Source organism: Equus asinus, chromosome 24 (genome assembly GCF_041296235.1).
Source record: "Equus asinus isolate D_3611 breed Donkey chromosome 24, EquAss-T2T_v2, whole genome shotgun sequence".
Taxonomy (NCBI): Eukaryota; Metazoa; Chordata; class Mammalia; order Perissodactyla; family Equidae; genus Equus; species Equus asinus.
In genome coordinates, this window is record NC_091813.1 from 46,841,495 (window position 1) to 46,854,675 (window position 13,181).

Here is a 13,181-nt window from a genome sequence, read left to right on the forward strand (position 1 = left end):
TTGGGGTTTGTTCAGGAAGCTTGGGAAGGGTCAGAGGTCAGTGTGAGATGGTGAACTCTGCTTCAGGATTTGGGAGCCTCCCTCCCTCCCTGGGCTCAGGGGCAAGGGGTTGGCTCACCCCATGACCTAGAACCCAAAAGCCAGCCCCCTGGTCCAGAGAGAGCCTGGGGCACTCAGGCTTGGGGGAGCATCAGGCCGGGCATGTAGCAGGGCGAGCAAGCCCAGGGCTGAGCCCCAGGCGGAGGGCCCAGGAGGAGCTGGCGGGCCCACTGTAGTCAAGATCCTGATCAGGGAATTCTCACACGTTTGCAAATGCAGCTGTCTGCACATGCAGCTGCTTTCTGTTCTCGACATGGGTCCACAGGATCTTGAACTTGAGTGGACACATGTCCGCATGCAATACAGACACATCTTCTCCTGAAACATTTGAGGCTAGGCATGCTTGTAACTCCGACAAAGGCCAGCGCTCTTCAGGTTCCTGGGCAGCAATGGAAGCTTCTTGTAAGTCAGGCCTTCCAGTTTACCAGCCAGTTTCAGCAATAGGCGCGGGCGCTTTGACTTTAGACAAGAACAATCCTAACACAGTAAAGAGACAACAGACTCTCCGCCAGGCTAAAAGTTTCAGAAAGTTTTATATTACAGCACCAAATCCAGTGTTATGGTTCCAATCAATTCAGGAAATAAATGTCTACAATTTATTTGGGTCTCTAAGACTCAGAACTCTTGGCCAAAAATGTGCCCTTTGATCTTCATCCCTTTAATCTGAAGCATTCTCTAAATGCATTTCCATTTTAATGAACAACGCCTTATATTGGCATGATATTCTGTGTTGAAGAAACTCAGATTGTATTTTAGGATTCCAACTCTTGGATTAAAATCAGTATAATATCCGAGAGCCTAATGTGTGCCAAGTTCCTACCCTCAGTGAGCAGAGAGACAAAGAGGAAAACTCAGGGAAGAGTAGGTGGCGAATGCTGTGGAGAGACAAGAAGCCAAGTGTGGGGACCTCTCAGGAGGGAGCTATCGCTGTGACCGTGGGATCAGAGAAGGCTTCAGGAGGGAGCAGATGTTTGAGCTGGGCCTCAAAGGATGGAGAGGCTGTTAAGAGGAAAGAGGGCAAAAGAACATTCCAGGCCAGGGGAAACGACTGGAGCAGTGCAGAGCATGCTTGAGGAGTTGTAGGCAATCCAGTGTAGCCAGGATCTAGGGTGGGGTTATGGGAGAGATGGAGAGATGAGGCTGGCAAAACAGCTGAGCTGGACTGCAGTGGCCTAAACACTCTTGAATTAGCTTAAGTGATGAGATGGTCTTCTGCAAGGGTTCGTGCAATCTCACAGAAATGGCACTCAGGAAATACAGCTGGACCTCCAGATACAGGAGCACGGACAGCAGCTGTTACCAGTCACCCTTTCCCTCGCGGCCCATGATCTCCAGCTACTGTTCCCCCTTTGTCCTGGTTCCTTCCATGCAGACGGTGTCATCAGCTCCCCCATGGGGCCAACTCTGGCCCTGACTCAGATTAACCTGTAGGCCAAGTGTCCATCACTACAGCCTCTCGATTCTTCGTTCCAACCTGAAGGAGACAATATTAGCTAGGGGCTGGTCAATGGATTGGTTCCTCCTGGTCAGGTGTCTGCCCCTGGTATCATTCACCTGTGCTGGTTGAGGGGAGGGTCACGTGGTAAGAATGTGACCTTCAGCAGAGGGCGTGGTGTTGGGGGGAATTTAAAGAAGAGGTGGGGGCTGGGCAGGCCTCCAAATGTGTGGGGCTCAGTGGGAACCATCACATTTTTTGAGAAGGAGAACAACACAGTCAAAGCTGTGCTTTTAGATTATTGTCCAACCTGTGAGCAACAGACTGAAGACGAAGGGGAGGTTGCCCACACGGATCAAACGACAACCGTGTACCAAGCACTATGCTGCATGCCGTATGAATATCACTTTATTTTGTCTTCACATGAGCCCATTTTACTTCTGAGGAAACTGAAGCTAAGAGGCTTGGAGACGTGAAGTAACGTACCCAAACTCACACCACTGGTGAAGTGGGAGAATTGGGATTTGAACCTAAAATTGGTCCAGACTTGAAATCCACGCTTTTCCACCACACCAAGCAGGAAATCAGCCAGGACAGCCTCTCACGGACGTCTGCAGGTGCCTCATGCACCACAAGTCCACACCAAATCCGTCATCTCCTGCTTCTTTTCTGGTCTCCTCTGGAAGGGGACAGACCTATTTTATCTCTGTTAATGCTATCACCATCTACCCAGTCACTCAAGCCCAAGTCTCTCTAAATCTCAGTTTCCTTCTCTGTAAAACAGAGGTAGTAAGAAGATGTCCCAAGCTTGTGAAAATTAAGTGAGATGATTCTCATGAAGGGCTCAGAACCGAGCTTGGAGCTTGGCAGGTGGAGTGTGCAGAATGGACAGAGAGAGCCCTCGATTGGATGTGGGGGACAACAGGAGCGTCACTTGGAGTTTTATTTGTCTAATTCAGGAGTTGGCAAACTTTTCTATAAAAGGCCAGATAGTAAGTATTTTCAGCTCTGTGGGTCATACTGTCTCTCTTGCAACTACTCAACTATGCCATGGTGGGGAAAAACCAGCCAAAGACAACACGTAAGTGAATGGGTGCGGCTGTGTTCTAAGAAAACTGTTATACAAAAACAAGCAGGGGGTTGATTTGGTCCTAGGGCTGTAGTTGGCTGTCTCTTGGTCTTTGTTCTGGCTCCTTCCATGAGGGTGGGGCCGTGTCTGTTTAGTTAATAGATTTTTCTCCAGGGTCCAGCATGGTGCCTAGCACATAGTAGATCCTCCATAAATATTTGTTAAAGGAATGATTAAACGAGAAACAACAAGCAAGAACAAAAGGATGGCTGAGAAGGGACAGAACTTAGGGGATCATCGAGTATCAGCTGCAAGGTTCAATGTAGGAAACAGAAACCATACTAGGTTTTTTAAGCAAAAAAAGGTTTAATATGGGGAATTACAGACTTGGTGGAAGAGCTGGGAGAGAGGGCTTTACGCTGGTCCTCCGGGGATGACTCTCAGAATGTGGCAGAATCAATCAGCCAGGAGAGCTGCCACCTCTGCCACAATCAGGAAGGTGGGACTTGAGAAGCTGCCACGGGAACTGTTGCCCTTAAGAACACCGTGGCTGCAATACAATGGTCAGAAAGAGGTCAGAAAGCCTAGAAGAGCATGCCACTGCTGCCGCCACCGTGTCTGCCTGCTTGTTGGGAGGTGGTGTCTAGCCACTGCCACCTCCACAACAGACTCTTGACACTCATGAAGCTGGAGACTGGGCATCAGTGGCTCCATGATCTTGCTTTCCAGCAGAAAACAGTCAAAAGCTGTAAGAAACTGGCTTCCACCTCACTTCTGCCTTCTGAACTTTGTGCAAATAAGTCTAATTGGTAATAGCGTAATTGATCCTCATGATCCTAATGGGAAGGGAGTCTGGGAAATGTAGTTTTTAGCTTCCTCAACTCTGCAGCATCAGGAGGCATCCTAGAGAAATGTGGGAACGGATTCACACCACATTCAGCCCAGCCTATACATTCTGGTGATCCATGGCTGCAAAATGAACCATCCCAAACTTAGTGGCTTAAAACCATAGACATTTATTTCACTCAGAAATTTGAAAAGTGGGCAGGGCTTGGTAGGGGCAGCTTTCCTCTGCTCCGTGAAGAGTCAGCTGGGGTTGTTCACTTGGTGGCTTGACATGGGCTCCGCCATGTGAGCAAGCCCACACGGCCACCTGGGAGCCCAGGTGCAGAGGAACCCAAGCCCCAGCTGAGCTCCTGGGCAGCAGCCAGCATCTACTGACCAGCCATGTGAGCCCCCATGGTAAAAGCGGCTCCTCCAGCCACATCTGAGTTGCCCTGGTGACACCGTGGGGAGCAGAGAGGCCCCTGGGAGCCATGCCCAAATCGCAGACTTGTGAGCAAAATAAACGTCTGTTTCTGTTTCCGCTAATAAATTTTGGGGTGGCTTGTTTTGCAGCAAAAGATCACCAGAACGTGCAGGTTGTGCGGAATGTGAAGGGGGTGGGGGGAGGGGAACAGATGGGGCAAGCAACAAGAAACGAAGCAGCCAAGGCCGAGGAGGGGTCATGGTTGACCTAATACAAGTACCCTGCTCCCCGGTACCCCCAACACTCAGACTTACGAGATTCTAATGGTGCTCTGCTACATTTCCATTTCCCCTACTATTCTACCCAGTGTGGTTTGGGCTGCATCTGCTCAGCCAGCAGGCCAAATCTAGGGCTGACTAAAGAGCCCTTTACTCTTATAAGTACTGCTGCCTAGGGGCTCTTTGTCTCTTCCAGAAACTGCCCCTCAGCAATTTGTGATCAAGGCTGAAAGGTTTAGATTTTGAAATTGCAAACTGTCATAAAAAGGCAAGACTGACCTACCGTGGCTCTGAGTTTTACAGACTTCCAAGGTAACTCAGGTGGTTTCCAACTACAGCGTTGTCTCATACCGCGGTGCCAGTTGTGTACTGCACAATTCTAGGGGGCACCATTCACATCATCTCTTGGCATATCTATTACAATAATTTTCTGGCTGATGGCAGCAAAGTGTCTTGAGGTAGGATAGCTTTTTCCAATTTGCAAAAAGGCAATTTCTAGCTAGTGGCAGGAGGCATAGGGAAAAACCTAGTGTCAGATAAATCTTAGGCTAGTGGCAGGGGTAGGAGGGAGAGAAGGAAAGAGTGGGGAAGAGTATTAAGACTTGGGAAGGCCCCTTTGGCCAACCAAAATGGGCACCCGAGAGAGAAGTATGGAGATTTATGGGGTTCAAGGTTCAGCCTCGTGGGGCCAGCAGGGTTACAGAGGAGGCAGGATTAGGACAACAAAGAGAAGCAGACAGAATCAGCCACAGATTTGCCCTGAAAGGTCAAAAATCTAAGGGCTAACTTTAGTAAGTAAATAATGGCCCTTTGTGGAGAGACGAGGATGAAGAGAATGACTGAATATCTAATGAAAACTCTATAGTTCTCGTGGGGGTGGGGAGCAGGGGTGAAGGATGGGGGAAGGAGGAGAGCGAGGAAAAGCAACAGTGACTGACCCGGGAGGGCAGCGTCGAAGTGAAGGGTGGCTGGTTCACCTGTGGAATTCCACCCCACCGCCGACAGCTCTGGTTCTGAAGCCTACATCAGTCACGGACAAACACCATCACTCATCGCAAGAGCACAGCTTTTGAATGTCAACGTGGATTCCATGACGACTTTTCATTTCAGAGATCGTAGGTGGCAAAATCGTTATAGTTGGAACAACGTTCTTCATTTTGCATTTGATTCTGAAACAGAATCCTGGCCAAGCGCAGTTTTTTGTTCTATCTACGCATCTTCCAAGGTCTCCTTCCGCTGCTTGCACGTTTCTTTTGTTCTCGGCTTGCTGTTTTAAGCATGGCAACATTTCCATTTTCCCTACTATTCAAAAACAAGTACTTATTTGAATTAGAGCAGAAAAAGACTGACTAGAGGGAAGCCTTGCTTTCCCCTCTCGCACACGGTGAGGTCATGGTTTAGTGATAGCAACGACAATGATTGATGCCTCACACTTTCACATAGAGACCTTCAACCTATCGACAAACAATTTCCGAAATTTGCAGGGGACGGGAGGGAGGTGAAGTGGCTCACACAGGATTGTGCTGATTACAGCCTGATTTCTCCTCCCCTTCCCAATTATCTCACAAATTATGCTTTGGTGAACAGTACTAGAGCGGTTCATATTTTAAATCAAACCAAAGTCCACTGAAGTAGGAAAATTATGCATTTTACATAAATGATGTGGGAAAATTATTATTCAATTTTTAACTGGGTTCTTCCATCACTTTGCTGTGCACAATGTAATATGGTTAATTTACCAGAAAGCATTGTTATTCATTCCCTAATTCTCTAGGCAACTGCTGCCATTTACTTACCATTTCCTTGCTGCTCTCTGGGAATTGACAGACCTTCTGGCTCCAGTTAGGGTGGTTTGGGTTCCAGAAAGATCTCCAGAGGCTCCGCCTCCCTCCTGGTGTCTTCCTGCACTCACCCCTTGGGAGGAGTCTAAAAATGAAAGGATTCACATCCCTGGATTTAGTTTATGAGTGGCTTTAAATAAATCCTTTTGTAAACATACACCAAAAAAAAAAAAAAAGATAAAATCTCTTGCTATTTAGTAATATTTCCCCACAGTATTACATGTACGCTTTTCATGAAAAACACTATCTGAATAATACCCATTTCATTCTCTCTTGCTTCCAATTAGCTACTCATTGATTCTTACATAGCAAGCACTTGATAATTAACCAAAGGGAAGAAAATTCCAAAACAAAACGACCAGAACACCTCACAACTGCTAGTGTATGCCTCCCTTCATGAGTTTACATGTTGCACCTGCTCACGACACTTCAAGCAAAATAGTTGAGTAGAGGGGAGGAGAGGAAAAATGCAATGGGCTCGTAAATGGGAGAAAACCCCCACCACTTGTTAGGAAGAGAGGCAGAGAGGAGTCGTTACAAGCCTCTTTCCTGGCAATTCTTTTATTCTCATGCTCTATAAATATAGTTCCAACTACATTCCGGTGGGGACACTGGAGCCAACGACCTGCCTGAAACCTCACTCTCTGCCCTTTTATGGTGTTATCTACCAGCCTCTCCTGTGAGCAGCTCACTAAGAGTAAATGATGTACTGATATACTTTTTAATGTGTGTGTGAGAGAGAGAGAGAGAGAGATTCAGATTTTTCTTGGCTTGGTTTTGGTTTTTTTTCACTTGGATGCATTTGCTGAGCATCTTCTATATTTAAAGCATGAGCTTGCCCCTAACGGGGGTTGGGAATCAGAAAGAAACACATCTAAAGGCAAAAAATAATGGACCTACCATTAAGCAATACATAATCTACTTCTCCATGTCCTTTAAGACTAAGTTCAGGCATCGCCTCCTCCAGCAAGCCTCCCTGCACTCCTCACTTTGGGCCGGATGGCACTCCTCTGCTACCACCTGGCAGAAAGCTTACTGCGTCTGTCTTCTATGGGTGTCCACCCTCACTGGACTGGCTTTCTAGCGCTAAGCACAGGGTCTAGTCCATAATAAGTACTCAACAAATGTTTGGCAAAGGAATGAATGGTAAGTCCTTACACTTATCCACAGTCTTATCTGCCATCATCCCATTGCCTTGAATAGTCTTGGCAAAGGACTTTTTCATCCAAGCTCTGGTTTCTTCCTCCTTGTCCAACGTCTCCATCCTGTCTACTCCCATTTGCTACCATCTTGGACCAGCAGGCTGACTGACCAGACCTTCCCTTTTAGGTGGCTCTGAATGGTTTTTTTTCTTTCCATCATCAAACCCCCTCATCTTCTGTCCCGTTCTCAGTCAGGGGGCTGTTCTTTGCTGAGTGAAAAAAGGGAATCAGATAAGAGACTCCATATTAAAGGGAGTTAATGTTACCTCTCCCAACTACAATATTTTCATGTTGGCAGTAATATTTTATGGACAACATCTTCACACTGTGATTCTCAAGCAGGGCACAGGAATGACTTCCCAGGTCATGCAGAGGGGTGCCAGTGACACTACAAGCCATCACCTGGTAAACAATGCACAAGCTGAAGGTCTGGGAAAATAATTTTATATGAAGACAAAAAATGGATATTTTAGAGAGAATATCAAGTTATCATAAAATTACAAGGTTAGAGTGAGACCTTGAAGGCCCCAGGTCCCAGAGGGTACAAGTTTATTCCCATTGGTGTTGGGATGAGTCCTGGGGAAAGGTTTGGGAAGCACTAATGATGTTCAGTCCAGGCTATAGACTGGGCCTTCAAAACATATATTGAAGACTGGTGGCTACACATTCACAACGGGCAGGGCTCGTGTCTCGGGCAGCTCACAGCCAATCCCAGTGTGCTCAGTAGCTTCTTGGGTAAGCGTGTCACTCGCAGGTGAACCATTCGCCCCTTGGACAGCATCATCCATCTGACCGTCATCCATCCAACCATCCACCCAACATCCACCATCAGCTTATCATTGCCCTAGATGCAGGCAGAGCAGTGGTGAACAAGTTAAGCAGTTTCTGTTCTCAAGGAACTCACAATCTGGCAGGGAAAATGCATTAAAAGAAGTCTCTTCTTTTAAAGAATTCTTTAAAATGCATTAAAAGATGTATTCTCAAACACATTATTAGAAGAATAGTAAGTATTCTGGAAAGGAGTATAGTGTTCTGGCTGCTGGGGAAGCAGTGATTTGTCACTGATCACATTCTCCTTAGAATAGTTGCTGTCACACTGGAAAACCACTTATTTTTATTTTCAGTCCTCAAATTAATTTTTAAATAAAGGTATACTATCCCCCACTTCCATGGGATTCTGAATATTTGGCATGTTTAGAAAGAATGAGGTACAATCTAGGAATTTATTATGAAAAATTTCTGGGAATATAGGTATATATAAATTATGAAGTTCTATTTCTCATTTCAAAGATATTGAAGATACTAATTTTTCATTATTTTCTTCTCGGTAGTTGTAATCTGTTTTTGAGAATTAGATAAAATAAACATAAATTATTGGTACTTGCTTTAGTAAATCTGTACCTCACAATATCATTTTTAGAATAAATTTATTTGAGCTCTCTTCCCCCCACCAAATTCTTTCCTTCCTCCCTTCCTCCCTTCCATCCTTTTCTCTTTCTCTCTCACCCTCCCTCTTTTCCCTCCCTCCCTCCTTTCCTTTCTTCCTTCTAGCAAATAGTTTGGACAGTCTAATTGAATTCCAACAGTATAATATATAATGGTAAGAAAGCCAACAAAAGTCATCTAACCCCATTAAAATACCTTTCAGGAACAAATTGAACAAACACCATTTTATCCAAATACAACTTGTTAGGAAATGTTTACCCTGTCAAGTGAAGTTCTCTTGTGCCGAGCCATGACAAAAGAACAGATGACATCCCTTATGCCATGGGCTTCAGTGCAATTCTCTGCGTACTGCTGAAAACCTTCCCTTCTTTCAAGACTCATGGAAGACCATTCCAATTAATATGGTATATACATTCTTAGGGTCCCCTAGGAAATATCAGGTTAAGACTTTGCAGTTCCAATGCTACTAGAAAAATCCTCTGGTGCCAAAATTTAGCCACAGGAGGATTTCTAGCTTTCTCAAGGCAGGTAAACACCCTCTGGCACTTGTCAGGAAATCTTCAGTAGTGTGGCTGTATTTGAGGCATTATGAGCACCCTTAACTTTTCTCGTGGATCTGCCTGGTTCCCCATATATCTTTCTTTGCCATGACCAAGGCACTGCCAAATGCATCGTTTGCTTCCACCTACACTCTGATGCTCTCACACGTGGGAGGCCCCACATCCACTACAGTCTCTCCGTGAACCAAGCCATCTCCTAGCCATCAGGTCACCGTGAACCAAGTGGCCTCAGAGGAGAGTGCGAGCCTCAGTGAACACGGGAGAACAGAAAGCATTCTGTCACATTTACAATGTCTGGGCTTTGTCGACTTGTCTTCTTTCGTAGGTTTATTATTTGCTTCTAAGAAGGTAAAAAGAAACAGTTTATTAGGAAGGCTCCCGATGCAGCACAGCAATGCCAGATGCCAGCTCTCCTGCGAGAACAGAGCAAGTACTCATTCACTACAGATCACTACAGACAAAAAGTCTTTCACTGTTGCTTGCCGCTGAGGTGCCTTTCAAGATACTTTTCTTTCTTCACAAGAGAACTTTCTGGTCAATGACTTCAGTTCCCTCACCTCAAGCTTCTACAACTTGTGAGGGAGAGGGGCTTTTGGGGAGGTGCTGGGCCTCCCCGGAGGCGATGTTTCATTTGCCTGGACTTGTCTACTCAGGCATTTCTTGACAGCACATTAGTTTCTTGGGGAAAAAAAAAACTGCAAACATCTCTGATTTCTTTGTATTTATAGCTACTCTTTTACTTTTATTCTGCAACCCTACTCTAAGTGTTCCAGAATAGTCCTGGCACGCTGCATTTCATGAGTGCCTTTGAGTTAAGTCAAGTCCTTGGTTGTGCTTCATATGAGAGAATACACAATGAACTCAACTGATGAATTAAAGGCTACTTTGGTTCAAAGAGATTATGTTTTTTCTTAAAGAATCTCTGTTTAAAACAGGTTGTCATGACATTTTCAGATTTTCTTGAACAACCAAGTCAAAAATATAAACAAAAACCCTCCAGAGAATATTTTCAAATTATCCAACCTAGTGGGATGTGAAGATTAAAAACAGTGATCTTTAAAAACATCTTGGGGCCAGTCTTGTGGCATAGTGGTTAAGTTCATGTGCTCCACTTTGGTGGCCTGGGGTTTTGCATGTTTGTATCTCTGGTGGGGACCTAAACACTGCTTGTCAGGCCATGCTGTGGCAGTGCCCCATATACAAAATAGAGGAAGACTGGCACAGATGTTAGCTCAGGGACAATCTTCCTCAGCAAAGAAAAAAAAAAACTAGAACGTGTTAATAAATTGCCCAGTAATGTGATAATAATTGTAGGTAATAAGAGCTTTGCACCAACAGCAAATCTTACCCAACCCCCTCATTTTGACAGACAGGACCTGCAAGCAAGAGATGCCAGGTGGCTGCTCGAGGTCCCACAGCTGAATGAGAGCAGAGCCAGGCCTGGACAGTTAGCTGTTCTATGCACTGGCCCTTTGACCACACCAGGCTGTTTTCTGCTCAGCAACTTCATTACAGAGGTGGAGGGACACAGGGCAATATATACACTGACTCCAGGACAAGAAAGATTCTTCTTGTAATTGTCTCTTTCTCCTACAAGTGGGACACAGAAAATTCCAGTTAGAGAAAATTTCTGATAAATTAAAATGTTTAGGTATGCCTCATCTTGCTTTAACAGTCCTCTGAATTAGCTAGACAATAGCCTAGCTTTTCTGAGGGTAAAACAAAAAACCGCTCCAGGTGTTCTGAACATTTCTGTCATCTGGAAATCACTGCACAACGGTGAAACCCACCACATGACTCCTGACAACCTGGTGTGGGGACAGATACGTCACTAGAGTACCTTCCATGATTTGATTTAAACAAATGAACAAAAAAAAAAATTCAAATGTAAAATGCTCTCTTTTTAATTACTAAATTAAGAAAGTTAAACAATTTAAAAATGTAAACTCACAAATAAATCATAACAAAAAAGGAATTAAGACTTCAGAGTTGCTACTCAGTATTAAAAACCCAATAGAAATAGGCTTTTTGATTTGTTGTTAAACAGACGTAATTCAAGCTTGGTACAAACAGTAACTAAAAATGTAATACTTTTTTTTTTTTTTTGTGCATCCCCGTGAAATGTAAAGTAGTGCATAGTTATTCCACTGGAGAAGACTTGGACATAGAGAAAGTCATTTCATTAGCAGTACAGGACATTTAAAACACTTATCTTACAATGGGAAATGTACAACCCCCACCCTCACCATCCCCATAAGTTTTAGTTGTATGAGAATTCAGCAGGTTGCCACGACTACAATGCTATGGGTTTTAGACCATTTAAATGTGGTTACAATGTTTATTAAATTAAAAAAAAGTCTGAAACACTTCAGCATTCGTATTTTTATACAAGAAGTTTGTGTGGTATCCGTTTTCCAGTTCCCCCGGTGGTACTGGCCGTTTGCTTGCTTAAATATGCTCAACTCTTAAGTTTCAAGAACAAATCGCAGTTTAAGTTGAAGCAAATACTGGAAACAGAACTTGGGAAGTCAGCGTGGGGGCTGCTGAAGAGTCAAAGGAACAGCCACCAGAGGTGCAGTCATGAACCAAAAAGTGCAATCCAAATCAAAAAGAAAAAAAGAAAGAAAGACTCATGCTTTGCAAAAGCCAAAAAGGAGGCCACTGGTTTTCAGAATGACACCAGTGCTTTTATGCTGATTCTGCCGGAAAATCTTCACTCCGGGTCCCGAAGCTTCGTGGCCCAGCTTGGCCACGGTCTCCACGTTAGCACCCACATGGTGTGTGTACAGGGATGGATATATTATACATATTCATATTTACAAAAAAGAAAAAAACGAACACCTGTCCTGATTGGTTTTTGTTAAAACATGAAAAAAAATTTTATTGTTTTAGACAAAGAGGCCACTTTTGGAAAATAATACTTTTTTTTTTAGTTGAATCAGGTGAAGACAGAGTTAAAATCACATAGGATTTGCATTTTAAAAAAAGGAAAGCACGAGGAGGATCGTTGGCACTGGAGTAACTATTTACACTGAACAGAGGTTTGGCCTTTTACATAACATCGATACAATGCATTTTCCAAAGTCTGAGAAATAACAAGATTCTGTCTCGTATGCTTCACAGAGGAGGTTCGGATTTGGGGACAAGTGTCATTAATGAGGGCCATGGAAGTTCGTCAGCTTCAGAGTCACATGCAATCTGATCCTGGACGGTTCTGGCTGCTCTGCTTGGAGCAGCTGGCTACGGAATTGGAAGCTAATGGGGAGGGGGCGGGGAAGCCTCCTGGACGAGGCCTCTCTCTGCAGACCCGGGTCTTACAGGTTTTCACCAGGCTGGTACTGGGGCTCTGTCGCCGTGAAGTAGTCCTCCAGGAAGCCCTGCAGGTACTCGAAAGTGGGCCGCTCTTCGGGGTCCTTTTTCCAGCAGTGGATCATGAGCTCGTGGAGAGAGATGGGGCAGTCCTGCGGACAGGGCATCCTGTAGCCGCGCTCCACCTGCTCCAGCACCTCCCGGTTGTTCATGCCTGCAGAGACAAGGGAGGTGAGAGCGGGCCCCTCTGGCTGCGGGCCGCGACCCCTGGCCCTGGGCCTCCCCCCACCCCTTGGCTTCTGCTTTGAGCCTGCATGGGGTTAAAACATGCTGAGGGCCCCCATCTCATGCAGAGTGGAAGCCTACCTTACATGGGACACCCCATCACTCAGAAATATAAAAGAAATGTGCTACTGATACACGGAAAAGTGCAGACAACGACTCTCAAAAGTGTTACAACTGATAGAAGCCAGATGCAAAAGGCAACGTACAGTATGATTTCATTTATACGAAGTTCTAGAAAAGGCAAAACTACAGTGATAGAAAGCAGATCACTGGTTGCCAGGGGTGAGGAAGGGGAATGCCTGCAGGGGCCGCAGGGGCCGCGAGGGTGGTGGAAAAGCTGTGTGAGGGTCCGCAAACTCTGCCTGTCCGAGCCAGAGGGAAGATGTCTTAGGTTTTGCGGGTCGCACC

The 13,181-nt window shown here is 45.3% G+C and overlaps 1 protein-coding gene and 1 long non-coding RNA gene across 11 annotated transcripts in view; both read right to left on the reverse strand.

The window, feature by feature from the left end:
- Positions 1-2,955: 2,955 nt before the first annotated feature.
- Positions 2,956-6,035, reverse strand: LOC123280482 (uncharacterized). The gene is made up of 3 exons (XR_011497872.1): positions 5,927-6,035; positions 5,069-5,432; positions 2,956-3,153 (listed from the first exon to the last, which is right to left on the reverse strand). It is a non-coding gene; the product is annotated as an uncharacterized lncRNA (long non-coding RNA).
- A 5,994-nt stretch (positions 6,036-12,029) lies between these two features.
- Positions 12,030-13,181, reverse strand: part of FYN (FYN proto-oncogene, Src family tyrosine kinase) — a 204,176-nt gene continuing 203,024 nt past the window's right edge. For all 10 annotated transcript variants that reach the window (XM_014866176.3, XM_014866170.3, XM_014866178.3 and 7 more), the window contains one exon: positions 12,030-12,702. In XM_014866176.3, coding sequence (XP_014721662.1) covers positions 12,494-12,702 — 209 coding nt within the window. In that variant the 3' untranslated portion in view covers positions 12,030-12,493. The remainder of the gene's footprint in view (positions 12,703-13,181) is intronic.